This window comes from Bacillus rossius, chromosome 1 (assembly GCF_032445375.1).
Source record: "Bacillus rossius redtenbacheri isolate Brsri chromosome 1, Brsri_v3, whole genome shotgun sequence".
NCBI lineage: Eukaryota > Metazoa > Arthropoda > Insecta > Phasmatodea > Bacillidae > Bacillus > Bacillus rossius.
Window position 1 is genome coordinate 63,873,522 of NC_086330.1, and position 14,501 is coordinate 63,888,022.

At 41.1% G+C, this 14,501-nt stretch overlaps 1 protein-coding gene across 1 annotated transcript in view; it reads left to right on the top strand.

Moving 5' to 3' along the window:
- Positions 1 to 14,501, top strand: part of LOC134528764 (protein eyes shut) — a 113,536-nt gene that overhangs the window by 44,633 nt on the left and 54,402 nt on the right. Inside the window, exons 7-10 of the mRNA XM_063362469.1 lie at positions 1,292 to 1,460; positions 2,218 to 3,496; positions 6,194 to 6,507; positions 10,210 to 10,411. Coding sequence (XP_063218539.1) covers positions 1,292 to 1,460; positions 2,218 to 3,496; positions 6,194 to 6,507; positions 10,210 to 10,411 — 1,964 coding nt within the window. The remainder of the gene's footprint in view (positions 1 to 1,291; positions 1,461 to 2,217; positions 3,497 to 6,193; positions 6,508 to 10,209; positions 10,412 to 14,501) is intronic.

Genomic DNA, 14,501 nt, shown 5'->3' on the forward strand with positions numbered 1-14,501 from the left:
CGTAACGCCCTGTATCGTCTTAGTTGTTATTTACACGTTAGAGCGCAGCTCTGTCGCCCGCTGTCATTCCCCGCACCCCTCAACCATCATTCACTGCAGCTCAAGGTCGTTCAACGGGAGGGGGAAGGGGTGTTTGAAGAGTTCAACACTTGTCCGCCAGGGACCACCACGAGTCGATGCCCTAGAGATGGTGGCGATTGCGGCGGTGAATTAACCAACTACCTCAAAACCGTATTAGAAATTTTAACCTGGGCTGGCGACTTCTATACAGTATATAAATTCAAAGGTTGTATGTAGGCTTCCCGAGTGGCGCGCAGGGTGGCCAACCGTCCGGCGCTGCCTTGCGGGGCGTTCACTGACCTCGTGACAGCGATCACTTGGTCCCAGGGAAACACCCGGAGGAAAAACCTTTTTTTATGGCGTTCATGCACGATGCGAACAGACAGATGTATCCCATTCATGTCGGAATAATTTATCAACCAACATTTTACTTCAATATGCAGAGTGTTCATGAAATAAACCAATGATGACCCGCTTTAAGAATCGATCAACAAGAAATATTAGCGGGCGCACTGTTATTTATTAGCCCTTGTTGTTTGCGTATATGTGAAATAAGTTCTGAAACCTAAATAATCTTACAGAAATATTGAAATAAATATATTTATTTTTTAAAAATATTTATGTTGATTTTAAGTTTTTAATTTTTTTTGTAAATAATCATTCTACTAAAATGATTTTTTTGTTTCATGTTGATCTATATATAATATTTATATGTTTCTATATATTATAATAATACAATATGAATGTTGTAAGTAATCTAACATATACTAATTTATTAATTTGTATCTCGCTCTCGGACAAGTTTCAAAAATGATATCTCACCCTCGAAAAGAGTGAAGGACATCACTAAAATATTTTAAAAAAAATATTGGAATGTTATTATTTCCTATATATATATATATATATATATATATATATTAAAAAGTTAATGCAGTAAAATATATTTGCATGGTAAGAGAAATAATGCTCCTTCCTAACTTACATTTTTAATTTATGAGACTTGATGCCGTGTTACTGTGTCCAAGTGAATTTGTATATGATACATATTCACCTAAAGCATGCGCACGAGTAAAAACGTTTGGTAAATTTGTCGGGACAATTTGTCTATGGAATGAAAATCGAGAGTCTCGGAACAGATGCGCGTTTCCTCAGTGTCGGTCGCCAAAAGTAGTCACAGAAGACGTGGCTGCAACTAGCTATATAGCCCAGGTGTGGTGTTGGGTGCGCGCAGGGTTCACGGGCAAGAACTGCGAGGTGAAGCTGCACCCGTGCGTCGTCAGCCCGTGCCAGAACTCGGCGCTGTGTCTGCTGGAGGGCGAGGCGCGCGTGTGCTACTGCGTGCCGGACTACCACGGCGACCGCTGCCAGCACCAGTACGACGAGTGCCAGCTGGGACCCAGGTCAGGCCCCCTTGCCTCGCCGTCCGATTCCTTCGCAAACCACTCGCCGAGAACACGTGCTTTATAACTCTCTACAACATACGGCTACGAATTTTGAGATTATGCCGAGTATTTCTTACGGAAATTTAATCAAAATGTCATTCAAGCATATTTAAAAAAAAAAAAAAAAAAACATGGAAATGATAATCGAATATTCAATAATTGAACTTTTTTATTTTGTTGTCCTTAATAATTGGCGCAGTTAAAATTATAATTCTGTACTTTGGAACAAAACAATATATTATACTTTAGCCAAATAGCAGCAAAATCAATTTTCAAACTCTACTAATCCTGAAACATCAATGGACTAGTCAGTGTTAAGGAAAATTTCAGAAACCTGTAAAAAATTATAATTAAGTTAACAGTAGAAATTAAAAAAACATTATTGAAAGGTGAAGCTTAGAAAAATAATTTTACACAAACAAAAAAATTGTAAAAATACTTAAACTGAAATTAATGAAATCATGAAGCTTTAACTTTTTAATTAAAAATTGTATACAGAGACTGCTAACAGAATATGGGCTGTGCCGCAAACCCATGCAGAAATATGCACTATATATAACTCCACTTTTCCAGCATTATAGTCTTAAGAATTTTAGGGTATTAGTATTTTATATTCCCTATTCCTCTGAAATAATCTTTTGGTGATCTTGTGATACAAATTTCTAATGCAATGAACATGCATACCTATACAAGGAATTGGGTTATTTCATTGCAGGTGTATGAATGGAGGAACGTGTTTGGATGGCATAGACAACTTTACGTGTTCCTGTCCACCGAATCTCACAGGAACACTCTGCGAATGTTTAATAACAGGCCCAGATGACATGGACTGTACTTATGTCAGTCCCACAACAATTCCTTCCACTACACCTTCAGTGCCTTTATCAGAAGTGTTTACAAGAGCTGAAACTCTTATTCCTGAAGAGGAGCTATCATCTACTTCGGAGACTCTCGCATTTCCAGCTTCTACTACCACTGGAATAAGTCATGTAACAACAAAGGGAGTTCAAACTACGCACATAATTTCATCTACATTTCTTCCTGTTACCCCAGAACAGACCACGTTAGTAACAGAAGAATTTTTTGTGACCACTGCATTAAACGTGTCGCGCCATAGCACAACTCCTGTGGTTGTGCATGAAAATGTTTCTTCAGCTACGGAAACGATGTTGTACCCCACAACCACAGATGCATCAGCACCTATTACTTACAGTGAAACAATACAGGAAACAATTGGCACACAATATGTAGAAGGAATAACGAGTAGTGTTACAGCACTCACCAAGATATATCCAGAACTTGTAACAGGCCCTTCTAGTGAAGTAACGACTTTCGTTTACACTACAGATTCAAAATATAGGACTGCTTCGAGTGATCACACGACTGAAGTTACTGGTATAACTACTACATTCCCTAACAAAACAGTGTCTCCTCCCATAAATGAAAGCACAACTTTACCAGGGGTAGAAAATGTAACTTCAACTGTAAACATGACTTCTGTTTCTCCACTAGAAGGATTTTCTACAGTGCCTTTGCAAGAAAGTACATTAGAATCATTTACTGATGTGTCAGCATCTGAATCCGGAGTGCAAGTGACAGTTTCCACCAACACTACACTTGAATCAGTCACCTCAGAATTTACTAGTAGAGATGTTTTTACTCCTGTGACCTTCCTCACAGAAACGCCTTCAACCCGGAAAGAAGTTACTTCAGAAAGTTCGACGACTTCATCTGGAATATCGCTTTTAACCTCTCCGAGTGAAGAACACACTTCTACCACGCCGTACACAACAGAGATATCTCAGTTGACGTCCAAAAGCAGTGATATTACGACGTTGCCGATGACGGAAAGTGGTTCCACCGAGTTCATGTTCACATCAGAAATTTCAACGGAGGAGGAAACATTATTCACTACCAGCACAGAATGGGCGGATTGTTCTGTCTACCCTTGCCGCAATGGCGGGACGTGTGTGCACACTGCAGACGGACCAAGGGTAAGGATATTTAACAAATCATAAATGCTTACAAATTTCTCAAGATAAAATGCATAAGTTTCATCCCAACAGAAATTTACTCTCAACTAGGTGGTAAGGAATAAAATTTCAATAAGTTTAACGAAGGTAGCATTTCCCATATTTTACTTAACTAGACTATATCAAATGATTATCTACAGTAGAGATTGTGTGTGATGAAAAATTATGTACGGTCCTGTAGTACGAATTGATAACTCGATGAGAATTTATGGACATAACCAGTTGCAGATCAATTTGTCCATAGTTTTTCTGAGACGGACAAGTGGTCTGCAAATGAGTATGCCCATAATTTCTCAACGAATTTATTGAGCACATTGCTACAATGTTAAAAGACCACAAGTTGATCACTCAAATCCTGGCAACTTGTGACAGACTCTTAAAAACAAAACTGATTTCAAGCTATTAAGAAAGGGGTCTTTATGAAACCACACAAAAACTAACCAGACCAGCAAACAGGTCAATGGTAAGAGACAGGAAGCGAGAGATGCCATATTGGTGTCAATTAATTTTATGTCATAATATTTTTCCCCTTTAGTACTGAAAATTTGTTTCTTTACAATATAAATCACATATTAAGAAGTTTTCAACGGCCTTGAGATAGTTTATCTTAATATTTGTAGCTGTCAGCCACTGTTAACTTCAAGCATGTAATTAAATTAGATACTAGGAGCGCGACCAAATTTTTAAAATTAAAAGATATAAAATAGTTATGGTCTGAAAACTGTCCAAACCAAGATACTATCTTTAGATAATTAAAGCTTTCCCTCAAATACCCCTCAACCAGAAGCAAATCCAGAAGGATTTCCCAAAAGGATAAAAGATTTAGTGGATGAAATGAATTCTGCAAATAATTTTTTGGCCTGTTATTTTTCGTTCGTATCAAAGACGGATACATAATTATTGATAACTTAGAATGTACCTAATGGCTATACTATGTTATTAGTATGTAGATATTAAGTCAATTGAGCTTAATATCAGGAAAAAGACGGATACATAATTATTGACAACTTAGTATGTACCTAATGTCTATACTGTGATATTAGTAGTGTATGTAGATATTAAGTCAATTGAGCTTAATATCGGTAAATTGCTGAACGGTCATTACGTTGTATAATTGATTAAAATCCATTATTTTGGTTGTACGTTTATACAGCATATAAGTGAAAACGCTTACGTGAGAGTTAGCCATTTGAAGTTAGACGTCTTTGCTGAGGGGGCTAAAATTTTCAAGCGTTACGAAAATTCCGATCGCAAGAGAGGTATAGTTAGGTACATGGTGGAGGAACTGGTAGAGGAGGAAATGGCAAGGAAGAGGTAGAAATGATACAACATGCTTGCACACGTACATACTTGCACACTTCCATATTCCACACATGCACACTTGCAAATTGCACAAATGCAATGCACACTTACATACTTACACGCTTGAAAAATTGCACGCTTTCATACTTCCATACTTGCAAACTTGAATACTTGCACACTTGCATATTGCACATGTTCACACTTACATACTTACATACTTGTAAAATTGCATGCTTGCATACTTGCACACTCGAATTCTTGCACTCTTGCACACTCCCATACTAGCACAGTTTAATACTTACGCAATAGTATAATTTAGCGTTCTCATACATGTATATACATAAATGTTTGATTTGCGACCTCAGCCAAAAATAATTATGTTTGTTATGCCTAGAGACCTGCAAAATTCGCGGATTCATTCGGTGATAGGCTAGAATTCAAACACATAATACCTCTTAGCAAATTTTGCTATTGGCTTACTGTTCATCTTGGCGAATCTTAACCAATTATAAAAAAAACCTCAAGCAAAGAAGGATCGGATCACAGACAAAACAAGCTGAGAAGACTTACAAGTCAACAACAACCAATGAACTTGCGTTTTTTTTTTGCCCGAGTGTACAGGAGAATGTGCATGTCTATCTTGAAGGCCATCGAAACCCGCGAAATTTCGCAGGTATCTAGTTATGCCTAATAATTAGGGACTGGAAAAATTCGCGGTTTCAATGACCACTAGGATAGAATCCACGATTCTCTATGTACTCGGGCAACTATCACCTGGTCATTGGCTACCGACTCGGGACACCTGTTTACTGCGATTCTTATGATTCGATACTTCTTTTGTTGAGTGTTTGGCATTGGCTCAGAGTCCTTCAGGTAAATTGCGGTCCAATCACTGACGCAGCATTAAGCTAAACGAGTTTGGATTCCAGCCTGTCTCGAAAGGAATCCGCGAATTTTTCCGGTCTCTACTAATAATTAGAGCCACGGAAATTTCGCGGATTCATTTAGTCGCAAGCTAGAATGCAAACCTCCACACTGTCGCACTGTGTTCATGATTGGACCGCAGTTATCTGGACACGCCCCTCTACGACCGTGAGCCAACGATGTTCAGCTAAGAGAGAAGTAAGCGATTCAGGTAGTGCCATATAACAAGGATAAAAATGCTCTCGCTAAGAAATCAACCAACAGGAAAGTAAACATGGGTCGAGCACACCTATGACTTTGAATTCTATCCTGAGGCCAGAGGAATCCTCGAAATTTCCGGGACTCTACTAATAATGTAGTAAGTTGTAGGCTGCACGCAGATGGATACGGGTGGGGAGAGGGTCTGGAGCGTGTGGCGTGTCCCCCGCGCAGTGCTCGTGCAAGTTCAGCTGGGAGGGCCCGTGGTGCGAGGAGCCCTCCGGAGTGCGCGTGGCCGCCTTCACGGGCCGCTCCTACCTCACGCACCGCCTGGACCCGGCGCGCCTCACGAGGCTGCAGCTGGTGGCCAGGACTCTGGCGCCCTCGGGGGTCATCCTGCACGCGCAGCTGCGCGACGACAAGTACGCCCGCCTCTACCTGCATGCAGGCCTGCTCCGGTTCCAGTTCTCGTGCGGCGTGCAGACCATGCTCTTCAGCGAGGTGGAGGTGCGCGTCAACGACGGCTTCCAGATCACCGTGCTCGTCGAGTGAGTGCTCACTGAACAGTTAGCTACTTTTAGATATCGTAACTTTTTACAACAAAGGATTATGGTTATTCTTACATATACAGGGTGGCCATGAATATGTGTTACAAATTGATAGTGATGGTAGATGTAGATGTGTGCAAAACATTTTATTAAGAAATCCATGTCCCGAAATGCATCCTTATACCTGAAACTGCGCAAAAAAGTAACAGGGGTAGGTAGGCAACTAGGCGACAACAAGCCAGTGAAAACATGTTGTGTTGTCTTACCTACTACCCGATTTGACGATCAGTGATGTGCCATTGCAGCATTCAGCTGGGCGTACACTCGTTTTTGCTTAACTCTTTGTGTGTTGTTTTTTTTTGTTTCGGCAAACTGAACGCTAGTTTATTTTTTTTAAGAATTTCTGTTATGGGGGTAATTTATTTGTAATTTTGTCTTTAAGTGAAGGTATGTTTTGTTCTGACCATTTGTATTGTATTTTATTATCACATAATTATTATCCAATTTAAGTGCATCAAGAATCAAAGAAAAGAACTCTGAACAAATTTAATTATTTTAAAGTTTAATTAATTATTATATTTTTGTCATGGCAGTGTGCTATTCAGTTTTCGGAACTATTCTTTTAAATTGTGCATTTGTAACTATGTTTGGCTAACTGTGTTATGCCATCTATGGTCACTTCCTTCTTCTTGGCGACCATCATGTGAAAAACTGTATTAATTTTCTGCTCTTAATTTATCCACCGCATCCATGCGGTAGTTTCAAGTTTGGGTAGCCGCCTATCGGGTGAGTTTTCGCAGATTTCTCTGGAAATCATGCTGGACATTTATTTTTAAACATTTCACCATGTAATTAGTTTTTGAAATGTTTTTATAGCGGCCCACGAGTCATGGATCTGGAGGGCTTCTCTATGCCGGCCATGCTATGAACTACTTGTAACCCTTTGATTGGAGTAGAGGATGTTCTCCTCTCTTTTCTGACGGCTACGGGATTCACTCACTCATGAATTCAGGAAAGTGATTCTTCGTCTTCATACTTCGCATGAAGCATGTGTTCGGCAATAAATGTGGACAACCTACCTAAATTCATTTTATAAATTTTTCATCGTTTGTATTTTTTATTTTGGTTTTGCTAACATAAATTTATGAATTAAAGTAACGTTAATAATTAATTTAATGTTTTGGGGCCCCATATATATTTTTTTTAAAATTTAAGTAACAAATGTAACAAGTAAATGTAACTCATGATATTCTATTTATTGTTTATGAAGTTTTATAAATAACTAAGTAATACTGTAATACTCATAAAGATTGTTTTAAATATCAAATATAAATGATGGTCTGAAAATGAGTTAGTTTCTATTTTTAAATATTACCCTCAAGTTAACCTAAAAGAAAATATTTCTTATAATTTTGTGAGCTGGTTGTTCAGTCGGCCTACCTTTGTGCCTAACTACTTTTTCAACCTTGAGGTAAGACACCATTGAGCATAAGGTTCAGGGCAACTTCCACTGCTAGCCTTTCTCGGAATGGTCAACCCTAACCAGGCTGGGAAAGGTTGGTAGAGTGACCGCACGAGTCACCGTGCATGTGTTACACTCGCTATTGTCGCAGTTGCAGAGGCGATATTGCACTGGCAGAGCTAGCCGATATGCATTTAGTGTATGGTGCAGCTGGCGGCAATGGAAGAGAGGCGTAGAGACAGTATCATGAGAGGTTTCCTAACCGACGGCACCCTGCACACACAATGTTCGCACGCATTGACCGCCGTTTGCAGGAAACGGGTTCGCTGCCACGAAGCCAGCAAGTGGTTCGAGAAGGACAATACGGACACCTAGCTTTGAGGAAGAGGTGCTGGAACGAATTCAGGACACACCATCTACCAGCACACGGGCGATAGCACATGCCATGCACACCTCCCGTCAATCTGTTGCACTGGTATTAAAGGAACAACTTCTGCGCCCGTATCATGTACAGAAGGTACAGACCTTACAAGAAGCTGATTTTTCTGCACGACATGCATTTTGCCGATGGTTGCTGCAGTGCTGCGAAAACGTGCCGCAGTTCCTACAGCATATGCTGTTCACAGACGAGAGCTGCTTCACCAGGGATGGCTTGTTCAATACCCGTAACACTCACGTTTGGGCCGAGAAACACAGCCACACGACGTATCCAACCCGCCACCAACAGCGATTTTCAGTGAACATCTGGGCTGGGATACTAAATGACAGTGTACTAAGGGCCACACATTTTGCCACCACGCCTCAACGCTGCAGAGTATCTGCGGTTTCTGCGCGATGTTTTACCTGACATGTTGGATGACGTCAGTCTTGATATTCGCGCGTCATTGTGGTTTCAGTGTGATGGAGCACCAGCTCACTACGCCCTCTGTGTTCGTGACCACCTGAACAGAGCATTTGGACAGCGGTGGATAGGACGGGGTGGTCCCATTGCCTGGCCACCGCGTTCCCCCGACCTCTCGCCTTTGGACTTCTACCTTTGGGGCCATGTGAAGTCCCTTGTGTACGCCACTCCTGTACATACCAGGGATGAACTGGTGGGCAGGATACATGCTGCGTTTCAGACCATAGGAAACACACCAGCTGTCTTCGCCGATGTGCGACGCAACCTGTTACGGCGCTGCACTGCATGTATCAGGTGTGGCGGAGGACATTTTGAGCAGCAAATGTAAAGCGTACGAATAAACCTGCATAAATACAGATACACATGTGTCGTTATTGACATCCGACGTCACAGTCCCTGCCAGGTTGCCTACCTACCCCTGTTACTTTGTTGCGCAGTTTTCAGGTATAAGGATGCCTTTCCGAACATGGGTTTCTTAATAAAATGTTTTCCACACATCTACATGTACCATCCCTATAAATTTGTATCACATATTCATGGCCACGCTGTATAAATTACGTTTTTCCAGTTAATTATGAGTATTTCTTACGAAAATTGGAACAAAATTTGATATTTTAATTGATTTTTCAGTCAAGTTCGAATAGAAACTGAAATAAATTTGAATTCGGTGTCTACCCGCGTGCACCTAGGTCTACACAACGCTTGACTGGGTAAAGTTGGAAAAAATCAAATGACTGATAACACGAGTTTTATTGATGCTTTAACTAACTAAACCAACCTAATAACCTACGTAACGTGCGCAAAAATGACGCAGCAACCAACATTACCCATACAGCGTTGGGTGGACCTATAGGTGTACACGGATGATCGCCAGATTCAAATTTTATTTGAGTGATTATCCTGACTTTACCTACCCTATAACCTTGGATGATGCTAAGTTATCCATATTATGAGTAAGTTTACTTCTTCTTCTAATAATAATTATTATAATATACCAAACGAAGTAAAAAAGAAAACATAAATTATTTTGTGTGCACCACACACTCGATGTCACTAGTGATGTTTATAGTTACCACCCGATCACCATCGTCAGGATTTTGGGAGGATTTCCTGCCCCATCTGCCCTCCAGGGCTGTCAAGAAAGGAGGGGCAAAGGGGGTCTAAATCCCTGGGGCCCGGGCACCAGGGGGGGGCTCAGTCGTGTTTCGAAATTGTTTTTAATGTATGAGTTCACCCAGATAGTACAAGACTAATTCATTGGAAACCTTAAATGTATGGTTGATTGCACGGTAAGGTTGACAGGAGTGGTTGTGCATGAGGCGGGTGTGGACGCGCGCAGGCTGGCGCTGCCCTGGGAAGGGGGCGGGCGGCGCTGCTCGGCCTCGCTGCGAGTCAACAGCACGCTGGTGATGAGCGGCGAGCAGGAGAGCTCCCGCGCCTCGCCCAGCCCAGGCCCCGGCCTGCTGCACCTGGGCGGGCTGCCGCCGCACCTGGGCGAGCCCGACCTCGCGGGCTTCACCGGCTGCGTCAGCAGCCTGCAGGTGCGACCCCCGCCCTCCTCGCTCCCTCATCAGTTCCCCCTCCGCACCGCAAGTACGTACCTGGCTTCAGGGCCGGCGCGTCCATACAGGCGAACCAGGCAACCGCCCAGGGCGCCAAGTAGCTGGGGGCGGCGCAGCACGACACATAACAGCTGACATAATATGTATAACGATTATTGAAACTAGATGAAAATGAATTTTTGTAACAGTTTGGAATGTTTATATTGATATAAGTAATTATTTAAAGTCCACGGTGACCTGTTTATGATTTGTAATAAGAAAAACAGAAAGAAAAAACACAAGCCTGCTTACATTTGATTTTTGACAAAATATTAGACGTGATGTATTTTGAGCAAGGGCAATTTTTTTTGGGGTGTCCGGCCCGTGGAGGAGGGAGGTGCATTAAGGTTTTTCGTCTAGGGCGCCAATTTACCTTGCACCGGCCCTGCCCGGCTTTTATGTAAGTACGAGGCGTGTCCGGAAGGTAACGACCGTTTGGTCATTTGAAAATAAATAATAAGCTCGTGGAAGAAAAATAATGTCTTGTTGAAAGTTTTACATAGTTTTACAACATATCTACATCACATGTTCACATGGTCGTCATTCAGTTACAAGCAGTTTTCGCAAACGCTCTGCCAGATTATTTAACCCCCCCCCCTCCCTCACAAACCTTGGCCCCACCCGATGGTGCCCGAAGACCTCGGGAGCACGTCAGAATCAACGTGATTTAATTTTCCTGTCTTTCGAAAATTCGGGTGGATACGACATCCCCTTTGAGGGGTGGGGCGCATCGAATCCTGGGAAAATTTTAAGCCATGTCCCGGCCTTTTGGATTGGAAACATTCCAAATAGAAAGAGAATCTATTTTCGAATTTTTCGAAATTATAAGGTTGACCTCCTGGGACGGTGGGGTGAGGGGGGGGGGGTGGTTAGTTAACCTCCGAGAAGATTTACCGCCATGCCCCGGCCCCATGAATACACAAAAATCATTGTTATTGCCCATAGCTCGAAAGTAGTGTTATTTTGCCCATTGTTCGAAAGTAGTGATTTTTTTTGCCCCTATGACCTACCCCCCTTCTCTCCAGGTTATAGTCATGAAATTATTGTATTATCATAAGGATTAATTATACTTGCAAAGTTTCAAATCGATATGACAATTAAAAGTAGGTTAAAATCGACTTTTAAGATATGATTACATAGTTATTTACAAGTGAAGCTAAAGTTGTAGGGTTATGACGTCACCGAAAACATCCCTAGCACAGCCATGTTTGTTTGAAAAGTTAGATGACTTGATTTTCCCTCAAATATTTTTCATATAGGATGGGTTCTAAAAGACGTTGGAGGTTGTATGCAATCGGCCAATCAAAATCGTACCTAGCGAGAATGGAAATGACACCAGTTTCTGTCACAACGATTATTTAAAATGGCAAAGAACACATGGCGATTAATGAATTAATAATAATGAAATAACAAAAAACATCGGCAGCGTAGTGATTTGACCCATCGGCCTAGACCAACAGTAACTGTTGGCATCCACCCGCAAAAAAAAAAAAAAAAAAAAAAAAGAACGAGCGGCTTGATTAGTCCCGGTTCCAAAAATGTGCTGAACTATATAATTCCATATTAAATACCGTTCTCAGTACTTGAATTCACATTCGTTCATTATATACACTTCCAGGAGAGCAAGTGCAAAAATTAAAAAAAAAAAGTAGGTATATTTTGCGAAAAAATGCCCGTAATGCGGCAATTCGCAGTACTGCGCCGCTAGGCTGGTAGTATGATCCAAGGCGTCCACCGGATCTCTTCAAGGGACGCAAGGGAGTCATGTGACCAATCAGCATCTTGGAACAGTTGGTAATCAGATTTTGTAGCAAATAACACAATGATTGCATTTTTCGTGTACGTGTTTTCTCGAGATTGGACGTTACAAATGCATACAATTTATTTATTTTTAATTTATTCGCCGATCACCGCTATCATTGTAAGGATGAATGTCACTCTGTCAAGACAGAATTAACTTTATGAGTTCTGGAGAAAATGGGCTTATAGTGGCCATATTTTACCATAGTGTTTTCTTTAAGTAAACTAAGAATTATTCTGATATTATGACACCAGATTTCATGAATTTATTTTTGCATGACGGCGAGTATTAGAAAATATTTTGAGTAACAGGTAACATATTACAAAGTATAAACGTTCTTAAATACAATGATTGGTTTTAATATATTTTTTAATCCTCTCCCTTCTTCTACCAAATCTTATATACGCTGGCGAACCACATTGATGTCAGTTATAATCTTTTAATATGAAAGTATGGAATGTGGATGATGGATTTTTAGGCACTGCTCAGCTTGTTGCAGACAGTGATAAGCAGTAGGACTAACTATAAAAATCTAAAATAACTCGATAATTTTATTTTTATATAATGAATTCTTGTGCTCAATGCACAACAGTCACAGTTCGCTGTCACAGTATTATTTAGAGCGGCGTGTCTGCTCTCGCTGTTCACGAAGGGTGGATGTACGTTAGGTCGAAGAGAGTGCGTCGAACATGGAATTTTTTCTCGTTCGTGTGAATTCACGCTGGCCACTATGTAACTCCGGAGCCTTCTTGTATGTGACCTCGCGGCCCTGGCTTATCTCAGACGGGAGTCTGGATCGCTCTGCTCAGCCCACCTTTCTCCCCGACCTTTCTCTTCTAAGCTTATTTACTAAGATTTACACGAAAAAAAAAACTTAATATTTCAGTACTTTTGAAAGGACTGAACTTCCAAGAAAATCTGTCTATGTAATGAAGTGGCCTGTAGCATTGGATTTCAACCCGAAAAACTATATTGGATTAAGAGGTTTAGCAGGCATTTTAATGGTTACTAAGTTGATTCTCAACCTTGAAGATGCCAGCTGAAAAGCAGAGACAAACGTCGGTACAAATTGCCACTACGACACGGCTCAGCCTCGGAAACCAAGATTATTTATCGAACAATGACCGTGAAAAGTTTCACTGCTGTATTCCATTTGGTTGTCCTCAGTGTTGCGTGGTCACCGAGTACGTCAGAAGCGAAACTTGACTGTACTGTACTGCTGGCTGTACGTCTACTTCAGCTTCAACTCACTGACGTCCTTGCAGGCAGCGCTCCTTTCGTCATGTGTAGTTTCGGGAGGTCACTGGATAGCGCAAACATGATGCATATTTTCGTGATTGTAGAGGCTTTGATGTTGACTTCCGTTTGTTTTATCTGTGTGCTCCTGGTTATGCCTGGCAATATTTTGTTGGTGCTCTCCGCGGACTCCTAGTCAACCCTGGCAAGAGACTTATTTTGGTGTTTTCTCCGTGTGCTTCTGCTCCCGTTGTTCCTGAGAAAACTGTCACTTCATAAACGTTTTTTTTAGCATAAGTTTTTTTTGAGATCTAAATAGAGAAAATTTTCCATCGTAACGGGAATTTTTCCCCTGAAATAGGGATTTTCGAATTTTTTTAGATATATTGGTAGAAAATGTTTCCTAAAAACTCGAAATTTTTGGTAAATTTGGCATATTATTAGTCAATTTTCGCAAATTTATAGCAAATTTTGATGGTAAAGTTCATAGTTTAAATTCATCCAAGATGAGGACATGAAGTAACAATCCAAGATGGCGGACACCGTCAATCCCAATCCTCAGTTCGACTCCAGGGGCAGGAGTGCCATTTATATACTAACATACAAACCTGAAAATTTCAGTTTCAAGTACATATGTAGTGTTAAAATACATCAGAATAACGTGTGCAATGTGCACTACTTGACGTATCCACAGCCTCGAGGCCCCCGGCAATTGCACGGCGTCACCCTAAAAGTGCTAGTGGACAAACATGGCACCAAAAAAAAAAAACAATGCAGGTACATGACTTTCTTCCCGTTCGTTGGAAATTTCCGAAAACGCTCCGGGAGTTTCACTTCAATGAAATAAAGGAACTCGAAAAGTAACCTGGTATAACTCAACAATAGCTCGTACTTAATCTTCACTGAAGACAACAGGATAGAGACTGGTGTAATAAATTATGATGTCCAAGAAAACTGCCGCTAAACCATTGTACTCTTCCCTCGACAAAACAC